The 15590-nt window shown below is 33.3% G+C and overlaps 1 protein-coding gene across 8 annotated transcripts in view; it reads right to left on the bottom strand.

Annotated features, from left to right (window-relative positions):
• LOC145739917 (calpain-9-like) overlaps positions 1-15590 on the bottom strand; it is a 76689-nt gene that overhangs the window by 44877 nt on the left and 16222 nt on the right. The window contains exons 1-2 of one of the 8 annotated variants that reach the window (XM_081995260.1): positions 449-569; positions 21-172 (exon numbers count right to left, since the gene is read on the bottom strand). The exons of 2 other annotated variants lie outside the window; for them this stretch is intronic. In XM_081995260.1, the coding sequence (XP_081851386.1) occupies positions 21-172; positions 449-456 (160 nt within the window). In that variant the 5' untranslated portion in view covers positions 457-569. Of the gene's footprint in view, positions 1-20; positions 173-279; positions 570-15590 lie in introns of those variants that run through there. 5 more of the 8 variants (XM_081995285.1, XM_081995277.1, XM_081995262.1 and 2 more) reach the window with 5 other exon arrangements.

The following is a 15590-nucleotide window of genomic DNA, read 5'->3' as shown; positions in this document are numbered from 1 at the left end:
GTTCTGGTAGGAGCAAATACCTTCGTACACAATGGTAAAAGAGTCCTGTATCCTTTGGCCCATCCAAAAATCACCGCTATTATCACTTTCAAACATTTTCGCCCAATCAATTCGCGAAATCGAACAGAGCACAATTAAAATTAAAACGTCCGAACCATAGAACCACCGAGCACTGGTTAAAAACACCGAACCAATATAGATAAAAGAAACAGTCACACAAAATGGTTTTCTACGATAATTTTGTAATCAAACAGCAGCCAAGGAAAAAATGTGTTGTACAAAAATAGTTGACATTGCAGCAATATTGGTTAGTTTCAAAACCCGATAATGGCTACTGTTACACCTGAGACGTCATACAAAATTATTGGAAAACCACGTTTGTTGTTAGTTTTGCATCCATTGAACGGTGAAGGTTGTTGGTACGATGGTACTACTTAAGTTAACATACTCGCACATGAGACCAGAATTTGTTTTGATGATAAATATGTTTGTTGTTTTTTTTTTTGTTCGCGCACTGCTATACTTGATTGACTGGACCGATTTGGCATGCAAATCTCGAAGCGTTAATAATTGCAATAAAACTGCAGCTTGGCGATGCTTCGTAAATACGTAAGAGTAATTAGCGACTGGCCACCTTGAATCATCATCACGGTGAAGCCACTTAATAAAATCGTAATCAATTAAGCTGAAGGTCGTTTTATGGCTCATTTTCTTCAAAGGATTCGGCTCTTTACAAGGCGCCAAGAAACTGACACCCAGTGTGGTCCGTATTCCATTATTCGGTGCGTTTGTTACTTTAAAAAGTCGTGACAAAAAGTAAAGGAATTTGTAACAATGTGTAACACACGAAAATATTCAAACGAACAACATAAATTGGACTGTGAAATTGAAAATGGCCTGTTGACTAAAGAGCATTGGAATTCAGTACATAATAATGCACATTGTATTAGCAACAATGCAGTAAATTGTCAGATATAACGAGTTTAACAACAATAACACTCTGTTGCAAGTGGCTGTTAAAATTCAAGAGCAAAACAACTAAATTAGCCTAGTTCAATGGAATTGAAACATTTTTTAATCGGATATAAACTAAACTGTATCGAATATCAAGTTTTTCAGGTAAACTGCTCATCATGTTAACCGGGACAAAGAACAAAGCCTCGTCATTTGGAGTTTTTTGAGATAAAAACATGCATTTATGCAATCTTTTCAAAGTATTTTCATGATCTCTCAGAGTTGTATGGTTTTTAAAAGAGAAGATATGACGTTTTCGCCGAAACCGTTTTGTTCTAGACGTGGTCAGAAAACATGACAAATGGACATTTATGGGTCCCACTGCTTCTTCTTTTATAGAAAAATAGCAAAAGCACGAGCACTTTTATACTCGAAACTAGTATCTTTGAATCAAAGCTGAAATAAAGGTATTGTGGAATCGACTGTGTGTTATTCCCTCCTTTTAATATTTTTGTTGTTATTACCGTTAATGTTATAAGCATGATGGGCAGCACGCTGTTATAAGCAATCGAAATGGCCTCTCTAGTAAATCTATACAGAGATCATTAAAACGATGTTGGTAGCCTTCACAAAGTGCGCGTTTCTCTACCCAAAACGTTTCAATCTGTCCTAGTCTGCACCATTTTGTCTTTTGGTATTCTTGTGTTGACACTTTACCCAACCACAGCTGGTAAAGGATTCCGCTTATTTTTCGCTGATCTGTGCTGGTTTGAAGAACGTCTTGACTTTATATTTTTCCAACATCGTTCCTATTCTATCCTCTCTCTGCAAATCTTCAGCTGCACATCATCATCGAAATGCGTGCAATAGCAGAAAGCCCTTGGAGTTCCAGTAAAGATCTTCTAAAGATGAATGGTTGATTTGGTATGACAACCAATAACCAAATATCAATAACGAAAGTACATAAAGAATTACCTTTGACAATAGTATACACATACCAGCATGCCTATGTATGATTGATATCATACCAAGAAGGTAATTATAGTGGATAATAATATTTTATAGTGTGAGAAAAACATACAACATATCAACTTCGTAGCATACATGAATGAAGAAAGTACCATGAAACAAATCGATGAGACTGCAAGAAAGGCCACGTTAGGCCTACTACCAAAGAATCCCGACAATATTACGAAATAGCATTTAATTATTTGTTTACTTTTAACAATAGTGCATTAAAACGCTTCTTTAAAGCACTAGTGCCTTAAAACGCTATTTTTAATAGTTCAGTAGCGTGTTAAAAGTTGAATTTTTAATGCGTTTGTAGAAAATAGTATATTCTATAAAAAGAGCGGAAAGTAGTTATTTGCCGCTTGCACATGAAAATTGCTGCTTGAGGCGAAGCCGAACGCTGCAATCATGTAAAAGCGGCAAAAGTACTTTCGGCTCGAAATATAGACGATATTTTTTCACAATTTACCGTTGTTTTTCTTTGTTTCTTTTCTTATCTGCCACTTTTTCTTCATTATCGTTCGTTTTTTTCCTCCTCTTCTCTTTGTATTTTCTATATATCTTTTGTCTCACTAAAACACTAAAGTGGAGACAAATGTAGTATTTGTAATTAAAATTTTTGCCAGAGTTACCATTCCTTCTATGTCCATTGTCATTTTCACCTACTAGGTATATGTTTCTTTTTCCTGCTTTCTTGTATTTCACAATTTACCGTTGTTTTTTTTGTGTCTTTTCTCATCTGCCACTTTCTCTTCATCATCGTTCGTTTTTTCCTCTTCTTGTCTTTGCATTCTCTATATATTTTTTGTCTTTTCTCCCATTACTCTTTTTTGCTCTTCACCTTCCTGTTCAGCCGCCTTTTACTTTTCTTATATCTAAATACTCAAAAACAATATTTTCTCTATTATAGCCCTTTATTACCTATACCTTTTTTGGCACATCTGCAGGAGGTTTAAATATTTCATTCCCTCCAGGTCCTAAAAAGCTTTAATTACAGTAAAAACCACAAATATCATAATTACGGAACAAATTTGCTTAAAATAAGCCACTATTTTAATGGACTGGAAAATGAACCAAAATTTTATTAATAATTTTATAAAAAGTTTGTTCAAATAGAGCTGGAGCCTTTCGAAAACTTGTATTAAAACCTGAACACCCTGTACATTTTTTACAATCTCAGTATATGATTTTTTTTATTTATTTTGATTATTGCTTAGTGTCATCTTTTTTCTATAATAACCAAATATCAATAACGAAAGTACATAAAGAATTACCTTTGACAATTGTATACACATACCAGCATGCCATGTATGATTGATATCATACCAAGAAGGTAATTATAGTGGATAATAATATTTTATAGTGAGTGAGAAAAACATACAACATATCAACTTCGTAGCATACATGAATGAAGAAAGTACCATGAAACAAATCGATGAGACTGCAAGAAAGGCCACGTTAGGCCTACTACCAAAGAATCCCGACAATATTACGAAATAGCATTTAATTATTTGTTTACTTTTAACAATAGTGCATTAAAACGCTTCTTTAAAGCACTAGTGCCTTAAAACGCTATTTTTAATAGTTCAGTAGCGTGTTAAAAGTTGAATTTTTAATGCGTTTGTAGAAAAACTATTTTATGACATTCATGTTATATATTATGTAATCCACTAAAAAACTCTTTCCAAATCTTTCTAATTATAACTTAAGTAGACAGACAACTCTAATGAATGCGGTTTAAGTTATGCGATTTGTTTACCTACCTGAACGACATAACACGATCAGTAAAAAAATACCGTTTGATTCGACACAGCTGGTATTTTTATCATTGGATTCGATCAAAGTAGCGTGCACAAGACATAAAATTTTCATCGAAAAGTAATGCCGATTCCGTAAACATTGCGGTGCTGCAAATGTCACGGTGGCCACGTCCCTATTACGTATTTCTTTATAATAATAATAATAAATACATCGAACAAATGCACCTATTTGGAAGTAACGTTACATCGAACCGATGGAAACCGTTTTACCTGAGCCGCGTATAACGCAAAATATTAATGTCTAACTTTCCTTATAAAGTATTTGATCTGCAACTGCCACTTTTTTGCTTTAAGGTTGTTTTCAAGTGTACAAAAAATATTTGTCCACTTAAGTCTTTCTACTTCCTACTTACTAATAATGCTAGAATTTGTTAAAATGGGACGAATTAATAAGATAAGTAGGTAAATCAAAGAGAGGATAAGTCTAAGAATTGAATGATGATAGAATCGAAGACAAAAATTCTTTAAATCTTTATTTTCATTCCGTTCCTCTTTAGAGGATTTTTTTTTAAAGTTTCTTATTTCTGATTCGCTATCTTAGCAAGTTTGTGGATTTTAACAGTTTTAGTCCATTTCTATGTAAAGATCATCTTCAGAACACTTTGAATATTTCAGATCCACTCACCTCCCTCAAATAGTAGCAAATCATCTCTAGATGATTTGATATAAGTTTTTGACATCTCTTTTATGGTGGAGCATCAGATTTATTGCATAGTTCTTCAGAAGCTTTCAAGTGCCTTAAGTTTTCTTAGCATATTCTGTAAGTGACTTTGGATTACACAAAATCTCTGATTCTTTTAATTCCTCTCTACTTAAGGACTTCTGGCTACTAACAATGTTTAACAATAACTATGCAAGTTGGAATGATAATACCCACAGCAAGAACTTTTACTACATTTGCCAATCGGTAGTTACTTCCCGTTATAAGTAAATATTAAATCCAAATTGAATTTCTAGTTATTACCCATCAATTGTCAAACATCTTCAGGCTTGGAATACAAGCACCATAACAAACGCAAACTGGGTTAATAAGACGGACCGCTTTCAGCAAATCAGATTCAGCGATTCTTTCAAGTTTATTTATGTAACGCGCTTAACCTGGCGCTTAACCTTGTTTCTTCAAAAGCAGCGAGAAGACCGTGACCGAGACACTGAAGAACGCGCATTATTTAACACCACAAAATCATGGGAAGAACGAAGAAAACTTGGCCACTCGATACACTTAGTGCACTAGAGGTAAACGTCACGTCGACCATGCTGGTTTGTCTTCCATTTTTTCTCATTGTCCGAGTCGAGAGCGTATCAATTTCTAGTGCAGACTTTGTCTAGCATTGAATTGCTAGGTAAATGAGAAACAGGAACAGATCGGATTTTGTTCGTTGCAAAATTGCTCAGCCACTTATTCAAATGGTAAAGTGAACGTAAAACACTTGCCTCACCAGCTTGCTTCATTATTGTTAATAATTTTACAACAAATACTTTAAGAATTCATAAACCAGGTATCTCATTTTAAAAGAACAAGTAGCTCGTAAACTTTCACAAATACAAAACAAAGTTTTTTCACACTTGTGAATGGAAAATCGCATTTTTGACAGCTGTTACAACAAAGTTACCAAGTCTATAACAATAAAAGCTGTCATTAATTTGAAATCCTAACCTAACCCATTATTATAAATGTTAGAAAACAATCGTTCTATTTCCATTTGTCCACTCTTAGAGCTCGTCTAAATAGCTTGATAAAGCAAAAAAATTCAATGAAATTGAATTGAACAAAGGTCAAAATTTTATGAAGAATTGAGATTACTTAAAACTAGTTTAGTTAAGTACGGTTTTGACTGACTTTTTTACTTTGAACTGTCACAATCATAACAAAACTAAGGTCAAACCCTACTTTGCCTGTTTTTGTTCCTTTTATACTTTTTAGAGACTTTCAGTTAGTTAACTGTGATTTTTTTAATTTGAACTGTAACAGTCAAAACAAAATCTAAACTTAACCTTACTTAACTAATCTCTCTTCCTTTTTCTTCGACGTATTTGCATGAGTACCTACCCTCATACATGAACCACATCTAAGTACAAACCTCCTTCATTAAAGAAAAGTATAAACTAACAATTATCAAAGATTTATTATTAAAAAACTGGATCAATGTCTCTGATGATCTTGGCTCACATTTGCAAAGTCCAGTTGAAAATATGATGGATATTAAAGTATAAAACCAAATTCTGGTAAATACTTCCTCAATAACTAAAATTATGCAGGTAAAGTTTGAATCACGTATTTGCGTTCGATAATGCTCCATTAAATTTGGGTCAAAAAGCGATGCATGAAATGTCGTCCTGAGATGTGTTTAACAGTATTTTCAGATCAACACCAAATTATCCTGGATCTAACATAGATCTATTTAAGTCGAGTAAGTTAAACTTTTGCTAGGCACTAATTTCCAGGTCACAATGCCATTAGAAAATTATTGACTCATTTAAGGTAAAGAAGAAATTCGCCGTAAATTAAATCATCCGCATAAAGTCTGGTCGTATATCATCCGTTGCTCGATCAAGAGAACATATTGCAATCTAATCTTTCGTGAACAGTGTGAAAAATAGCCCTCCTCTGTCGGTGTAATTTAACGCTGCCGGGACTTTTCACACTCCTATCTCCCTTTGGGAGTGAAAAGACACAAAAAAATGACGGGGGTCTGGTACCGGCGATAATAAATAACCGAAGACCACACGGCCGGTACCCGCAACTTATTTGCATGTGTAACAAACCCAATAAATTGCGGCTTAGAATGTGCGCACCGTGCAAGATGTCATCATTGCGCTTGATATAAGTGCCGTTTTATTTACATAAACCCCTATCTTTAGTATTTCCCTGTATCGTTGGGGTTTTTTATAGCGGCTTGTATGGACTACATTACCATCTGACACCTCTGGGTTAAGAACGAAACGGCATTCTCGACAACATTCAAACTGATTTTTGAATTATATGATAAATTAAAGAAAGACATCAGTAGAATCACAGTAGGTGCAGATGAAAGAAATAGCTATTTATGTAACCAGTTACGAAAAGATCGATTTTGTGTAACGAATGAATGTTTGTAGGGCGAGCGCAGCGAGGTCCTACAATTTGAATGAGTTACACAATAAGACATTTTCGAAACGTGTTGCATACATAATTTTTTCTAATTTTGACCAAAAAGCGGTAAAAACCATCTTTTAAAGTGATTTAACACAAATATTCACTTTCATAGCACCTTGTATAAACAGTGACAACGACATGTTATGATGGATGTCGCCCATATGTTTCTACGGAAATGCATAAAAACAGGGAGTGATGAAATGAACTTTTCATAACTAGTTACATAAAGTGATACTTTTCGGGGGTAATTGCACGAGTGCATAAAAATTACCGATAATTTTACATGAAAACTTGTTATCTCTTAACTGCATGAGTTTGTTTTCATATTTTTTTGGCGAAAGAGCCCGACACCGAAGGTGGAGTCTCGTCTTCTCGTCTTCGACTCGGATGATTTTTAAAACCACTCTCGCTCATGCTATTTTTTGTTAAAACAAATTACTTAGAAACGAGTATTCCAATTTTTCCACAGGAAAAGTTAGATGCACGAGGGATATTTGGTAAGATTATTTCCTGAGTTAAATAAACATTTTATTTTAATTAAAACAATAAGAACAATAATTAATAAGAACAATAACTTTCAAGCTAGAAAGGGTAACACTATTCTTTATGTTGCTGTATATAATCGCTGTCATTCTAGTGAAAATGCACTGCTCATATGGAACATTTAACACATGAGGGAAATATTCCCACTAATCACCTGTTTTTAAGATAGCCACAACGGGTAATCCACCATCCAATCGGGGTTTCTTTTTGGTAACCGGGTCAGTGATTAATTTTTAAAATCTCGCCAATTTGAAACGAAACAGAAACAGATTTTGATGCGGTTTAAAATATTCATCACATTTTCCTTTTTGGGTATTGCAACAAAGATCGTTTTTAGCCATTCCTCTGGTATGGTCCCCGTTGTACATTATATTCTTCGACCAGCTTCAAAACTTCCACTTATCTTCCTCCATTTTCGAGCATTTACCCATCAGTTTTGATTCCCTGGCTTGGTAACATTCATACCATACTTTGTTTTTCAGCTCTCGGTTCTTCCTCTAGTTCCTGGAGATTTTGGCTATTCTCCTTTCTTCTATTAACCCAAGAATTTCATCCTTCATCCAGTCTTGTCTTTTGCTTAAGTATTTTCTGCATGGCTCTATCATTGCTGACTTGAAGCTTCTCCACATGTCTTCTGGCTGCTTTTCATTATTGTTTGCACCTTCCTCTTCATTTTGCTTTTGTAGGTTTCTGATTATATCTCTGCTAACGTCCCTCATCATATTGATGTCTTTCAGCTAGTGCGTATCAATTCTGGTTTTTTTTGCTGGTTTCTTATATATTCTGTATTTTTTTCATAATTTTAAATCAACTCTCTTGAAATTACTCAAAGAAGTAGGAAAATTTAAATTGAACTGAAATATTTTGATGTTGCAGTATTAACCACATGAAAAAGTGGAGGTTTCTCTAGTTATTAATATTACTTGACAGGATAATTTTAGAGATGCTTATTTTAAACATACATATTCTTATCTAAATTATTTAACAATATTAAAAGAAATATATAAGATAGATCATAACAGGAAGAATGTCTGAAGATTCTAAATATTAGATTAGATTAGACGAAAATAAGCAATTTGCTTGAAGAGACATCATCAAATTAAATATATTTTATTAAAAATTTCTACATCATCTATTTCAACATTTATTTTTTTGAGTGTAGGATTTTTCTTTTTATCTGTATTTTCTTGCAATATGTGACGAAATAAGCAATTTTCAATCACAGCTATAACTAACTTAATACTATTTTTGCTCTTGGCACGTCAAATATCTCGAAAACTATGTAACCTTTAAAAGTTACGAGCGATCGGTTTCACTATAAAGGAACACCGGCGGCGCAACACAATAATACCATATTTGTTAAAACGGTTTTGCGTGTTATTTGAATTGGGACATCGGCTCTCCAAAAGGTATATAAGTTCTCGTTGTTGACATGAACTTTCGCTTGTTCAAGCTAAGTGTTTGCAAATACTGACTGACGCTCGGGCGGATTTGTTTTACCGCTCTTTACCGTCAGTTGTAGTATGCAGATTTCAGGTTAAGCCGATTTTGCGGTGCAATAATTACTACGACGCCATCTGTTCAATTGCAACGACAGGTTCATTTTATGAATCTTCGGTGTTGATACCGATCCTACTTTCCGAGATATTTTCTAGATATCGAGTCCGTCATCGTAAATCCGTCAGCGAAACGCCAAGCGAATCTAGCGTCCAACAAAATGCCCATAAAGCAATCTGTGTATGGAGAAATGTCGTTTGCAAAAAGTCGCTACAACGTGATCTGAAATACGTCGACGATGACGGTACCGTAGAGCTTGGTCTACATGTCATCTATGTTTGGTCGAGCCCAAATTGAACTTGATCCATGGAACCAGAGACCCTTTTGGCCGGATTGCTCTTTTACCATTAAACTTTCGATTTATCTGTATTGTACTGAACGTTTCGGATCGGGTAAACCATAATATCCTCCCGTTTGAATATAAAAGAGGCCGTTTGAATTAATCTCGAGCGTATATCGGCTGCGTAACGGCCATTTCGGACATGGGATGTCATATAAATTATGAAATACATGTCGTCGACTCAATTTCCATTAAATTACCGGGCTTTGAACTGATTGCCGCGTTTAAAAACCGTCCGGTTTGCTCTAGCTTTAGAAGCGCATAAGTTTCCGCTATTATAGGCATTTTGTATTTGCAATAATTCAATAATTCGCAAAGCAAAAACACATACACTGGATAACTTATGTAATAGTAAGTGCATCTTAATAGTTCTCACTTTACTGCCCGTTATCAATGACGACTTGAGAGGCCAAAAATGAACAAAAGCCACATCATTGGTTTTTGCCATAAAAATCTAGGAGTAAACAAACATTACAGAACTAAAAAACCGCGTCGTCAGAGATAACCAAACTTCAAACTTTGACATAAGACGTAATTTACTTCTTTCATCTCATTTACGTCTAATATTTCCTCAATCGCCCAGGCAGAGTTGATAAGAACATTTTTGTAACTAAAATCTTAATACTTCATTTTACCTGTAATTAAAAACTATGAAAATTTGATTAAAAATAGAGAAAATTTGATCTAAAAGTTAAAAAAGATGAAAATTGGGATACGTTTACCTAACATTCGGTTAGGTTGTGATAGAGAGAAAAGAAAATAGATCTATAAATCAAAAACAATGAAAATTTGGTTAGGTTAAGTTAGAAAGAGAGGAAAATAGATCTAGAAATGAAAAAAGATTAGTTTAGGTAAGGTTAGGTTAGATTCTATTTTTAGCAAACACTAAATTTTTGGGTTAAAAACACTTTATGCAGGAACTTGTAAAGATCTTTACCTTGACATGGATAATATTGAAATTTACCACTTCGATGTCCAAATTTCCAAATCGTATAGAAGATGGAAAAGCATGGAATATAAGCATAATGGAAGTGCCGTATTCCGTAAACTTAGAAGTGCCTTTCCAAGTATGATTCTTTTCACTTAGATAGCAGTTGATGTTGCAGAAAATGGATGCAATGACGTACCATTTTAAGAGGGTAATCCAAATTTTAAAACAATTAGGAAAACCAAAACATTTTTAACCACTTAGAACATTTTTTTTTCATAATCGTTAAGAGTATGATACTCCAATTCTAAATTTCGATCTAAAAATATATTTATCGTATTGGTGACTTTTTGACATTAAAATGGAATTGTCTCATACGCAAATTGCCGATAAAAAAGTGTAAAGGCTCCTGTTTAAGCTACAGTTTTTCAGGAAATTTACACCGACTGGACAATGCTGAACTGCTACAGTCTATTTGCCTATTTTGTAAATATGACACCCTGTATAGTGTATATTGTATACTTATTGGGTTCTAAAATAAATTCCCGACATATTCCAAGTATCATGTAGTTTTAAACCGTTTCTGAAATTTTCACCATTAAAAAACATTGATATCGGGAAACGTTGGTTTCTATGATTCTCATGTTAAGTAGGATGTATTGTTGGTTACATAAAAAAAAAGTGTAGGTATATGGTACAGTAAATTAAAATAAGGACAAGTCTACAAAAGGCACAAATAATCGAAAAAATCAATTGGTTTACAATATCCTTTAAATATTCTTACTGTGAGTTCATGGAACTCAAACAACCAGACTGACATTGCATTACAGTGAAAACATTTGGTAATGATTTCTAAACAGTAAAGAATTCGTTGATAGATTATTCCGTTATTTAGACGTATCTACATGGTGAACATTTCAAACATCTGTTGCCGATAATGTTGTGAAAGGGAATTCTTTGTCGTTTTATTTTATACCGACTGGCCTAAATTTTGACAAACCACTAAAGAGTAATTTCATATTAGGCATTAGATATTACTCTCTATGTCAATCATATAATTATGTTTGAAAGTATATCAAGTTATAGATGAATGAAATGTGCCTGCAACTAAATTCCATTTCAAAATTTACATTGTGACTTGGTGCTTTGTGCTATATGTAGAATTCCTATCCGAACCTGTAATTCCTCGAAACGACAAAAAACAAATTCCGGTTTTGGATTCCATTACGAGGCAACATTTTTCTATTTGTATAAATTAATTTAATTATTCCAGCGAACCGTCCGATCTGCTCGAATATCGTTACAACGATCTAGAAGAAGACCAGAGACAAAAAACACGCCGAAAATAACAAGTTACAAACAAGTAAGACATAAATAGTTAATATCATTAATTCACTAGGATATTATCTGCCGGCGCGGATAAGCCCAAAATAATTTCGAAGCTGCGGGGGTCTCAGGCAACGGACATGAAAAATTGATTTTAATTTCTTCCGATACAACAAACAGTTGATGTATTTATTGTCCGATACGATTTTAATGGCTCGTTAATACCACCGGCCCGAAGAAGAAGAAGGAAGAAAAAACGCGCGTTCTGATTTATTTTTGGACCGGCACAGCGGTCGCTCAGGAAGAGCAGCAGAAGAAGGTTACCTCGCCGATGTTTCCCCGTCGTAAACCTCTCACGTATCTCGTACTTCATCATCGTAAATACGAGAGAAATGCAGTTGTATATTGTGTTACGTAAGGGCCTTATGGCACTTAATGGCAAAATAACTAAAGTTTATGCGTGTTTCTGTCAAAATAGGAAAGCTAACACTGTTCTGAGTCAGTTTGCGGGCCGGAGTTCTTGTCTTAATAAATCGTTGGCCCGTTTTCCGCCCAGACCTTGTGCTCTTTACCTTTTCTTTATTATAATAGGCTTTTGAAAGCCGCCTGCCTAATTGCTTTCCAGGATAATGCGACAAGGTTTCATTAATGTTCCCGTTAAGAAATCTAGAATTTACAACTCTCAAGAAAGTGTGAAATGTGCTGTATTAAGAATCCTCATAGACTTTCATATTGTCTGTAACTGCACCTTTTTTACATAATTTTACTGGTTTATTCTTCTAATTAATAAAATTGTTTATTTTGGGCAGTCCTTGTACAGGGTAGATAAGTTAAAGTTTATTACACAGTGTGTATGTACAGGGTTATTGATTGGATTAAGACCACCCCAATACAAGTTTTATTTTTAATTTTAGAAGAAAACTTTTTTTACGAAAGTAATGGATACGAACGTCTACTATATTTCTACACCATTTACACATGTAGTTTAGAAAATATCACTTGAATTTTAAAAATATAAGTTGGATTTCAGAATCTATAACTTGTATTTTATTATCGTAAATTTGGTTTTAGAAAACGTAAGTTGTATTTCAGATTCGTCACTTGTATTTCAGAAAAGGTCACTTGTATTTTAGAATGCGTTATTTCAATTTCAGATTTTTTTGTGTTTCTATGTGGTTATTAGTTCATTGTTTTTTTTTTTAATATCACTTATCAGCAAAAAAACCCGCCCATCGGGAGTATTAATTTATATAAAATATACAGGGTGTCCCATTACTATATGACAATCTCTCGGGGGCATACAGGGGAGGTCAAAATAATACGATTTGTTCATATAATTATTTTTTTTTTAAGTCACTCCTAAGGGAAATATGGAGCCCCAAAGAACTGCCTTCCAATTAACGTTTTTGGCCGTAACTTTTGAAACACTTTGTATATTGTAATGATTATTGGGTTTAATGTTTTATCGAAAGAGACCTTCTATTTGACATGAAAACCAGGTATCTCGTCTTCGAAAGGCCGGAACGTCATTATTTTCAGCTGAAAACGCCATTAATGGATACTCTTAACATTTTTATCGAAAAATGGTACTCTTCTTTTATTTCGATAAAATAAACGGTTTTCGAGATAAATCGATTTTTCATTGAACTGCTTAAACCACAATGTTATTAAAAATATTCGTTAAACTATTTACTTTTTTTTATTAACTTTTTTTGCTCCACTTTAATTTTCCAAATTACAAATGACCATGTCTAAAATCCAACTGCTCTTTTCTATACTACAAGTGACTAATCTGAAATAAAAATTGCAATTTCGAAAATCAAAGTTATTATTCTAAAATTGAAAGTACCTTTTCTGAAATACAAGTGATATTTTTCAAATCCATCTTATGGTTTCTAAAATTCAACTGACGCTTTCTAAACTACATGTGTAAATGGTGTAAATACATTTTATCTATACAGGGTGTTTCAAACTTACGTGGCTAACCAAACTTACCTTTTTTAAATGGGATGCCATATTTTTTATTGCAAATTCGAATTCTACGATAAATTCTAAGCCTATTTTACTAGTATGTTCTGTATCGATGTTCAATTGCGCCAATATTTAAATATAAGCAAACGACCCTTACTTTATGAACGCGCCTTGTATTACTAAAAATTAATATAATAATAAAAATCAGCTAAATAACTTTAATTTAGAGGGTTTGAGTGTATTTCAAAGTTTAAAAAGTTGCAAATTTGTTTTCCCTACTTATACATATTAGAAAAGTCCGAAGGTAATTTTTTCAACGGAAAATAGCAAAATTATCGAAAACTTTCTTCTACAAATGTTCTCTGAGGATTTTCATTAAATATCCTTAAATTCTCAGTAATTTACCGAGCATATTTCTTTAAGTTTTTTCTATTTTGTGGGTTTTAAGTAAATGCTTTAAAACATGAAATTTTAAGCATATCTTAAAAAGACTGTTTTTGCAAATGTATTTGTGCACAAATAGATTCAAAACAGCATATTTGTGAAATACATTTTTATACATTTTAATACATTCAGTAAATTTTAGCAAACTATTGATAAAAAACGAAAAAAAATCTGGTTTCTGTAAGACGTGGAAAATGCCTTTCATTAATTTTCCTGGTAGTAGTAATATTAAATATTTACTTGGATTTTAAATTTTGAAAAGGTTTAGGTCAGAGGACCTCGGTGGCCACTCAATACGTCATATAACACAAAAAATAGATGTTTTGTTTTAAATAATAAATTTTATTTCTTCTCTTAAAGATGAGTAAATTTTTCTCCCAAAGTACTTGCATATTCTCCAAAAATAAACTCTTGATAGTTTAGTATTTCTATCATGATTTTCGTTTATCTTTTTTTGAGTGGATTTACAAGAACTGAAGACTTCACCAATGTTTGCAGAATTACTCAACCATAAGTTTACGGCCTTTCAAATTACTTTAGCAAAAAACTACATTTTTACTTGTGGCAGACTGGTCGCAAAAACTAGTAACACTGCGTATAGACGTATCGAAAGGTATTGTACCTTGTCTATGTTAATAAGTTTACATGTAAAGGAACACAATAATGTGCAAGGGCATCGTCAGTATTCACACACGTATTAATTTCTCGTCACGGGTCTAATGACGATTTTTATTATGTCCTTGACAAAGTTTACCTACTTTACATCTGGATATTACGTAGACAAATTATTATAGTTTCTTAGAAGTTCCACCTGACTGAAATAAGTTTAAGCGCCACTGGAACGCATACAAAATCCTACGTTGTTTGCATTTACATTACACGACCAACATTGTTTACCAAAACGAAACAAATTTACGATACGACCGGGACTGTGGCGAATAAAATACAATTTCCTGCGACTAGCAAATTCACACTTTTGGCTCTCACGAATTTTAATCGCAACATAGTAAAAACAACGTCAACGATTTACCTTCACTTAACCTAACGAAGCTTAAACTAGATCCAATCAATTTGGAATCAGATAAATTTCAAGATCTATTAATTAGATTAAAATCGTTCTCTTGTCTATTTTTCGAACGACTTTTCCCAGTTTGCTACACAATGGTATTGGAGTCAGTGTTAAATTGCCGTTTATCTTTCGGATCGAAGATAAATTGGAAATCTCCGTTTCGATTAGATGCGGAAGTGATTATATTGGGAATCGAGAAAGTTTTTTTTCGATTTGGGATCGATTTTATAATGGAATTGTCAGTCAGAGTTTAAGCATTCAAATGTAAATTATTTGTTGATCAAATTTATTAGTAGCTTTTGTTTTTTTTGTTTTAGATAACTTTAAAGTTGTAATAAGTATTGCTGATTCTAGAGAGCAATCTTGATCTAGTAAACGTATAATTGTCTTAAAAATATCGATTCTTTTTAAGATTTATTTATTTATTTTTTCTTTTTTGCGCAAATTAAAATTTATAAGGTATGCCAGAGATATTCAGGTAAAGGTAGATG

Source organism: Ips typographus, linkage group LG1 (assembly GCF_016097725.1).
Source record: "Ips typographus isolate SLU linkage group LG1, UJ_Ityp_2.0, whole genome shotgun sequence".
Classification (NCBI taxonomy): domain Eukaryota; kingdom Metazoa; phylum Arthropoda; class Insecta; order Coleoptera; family Curculionidae; genus Ips; species Ips typographus.
The sequence above is the reverse complement of the archived record's forward strand: the minus strand, read 5'-3'. Positions and strand labels throughout refer to the sequence as shown.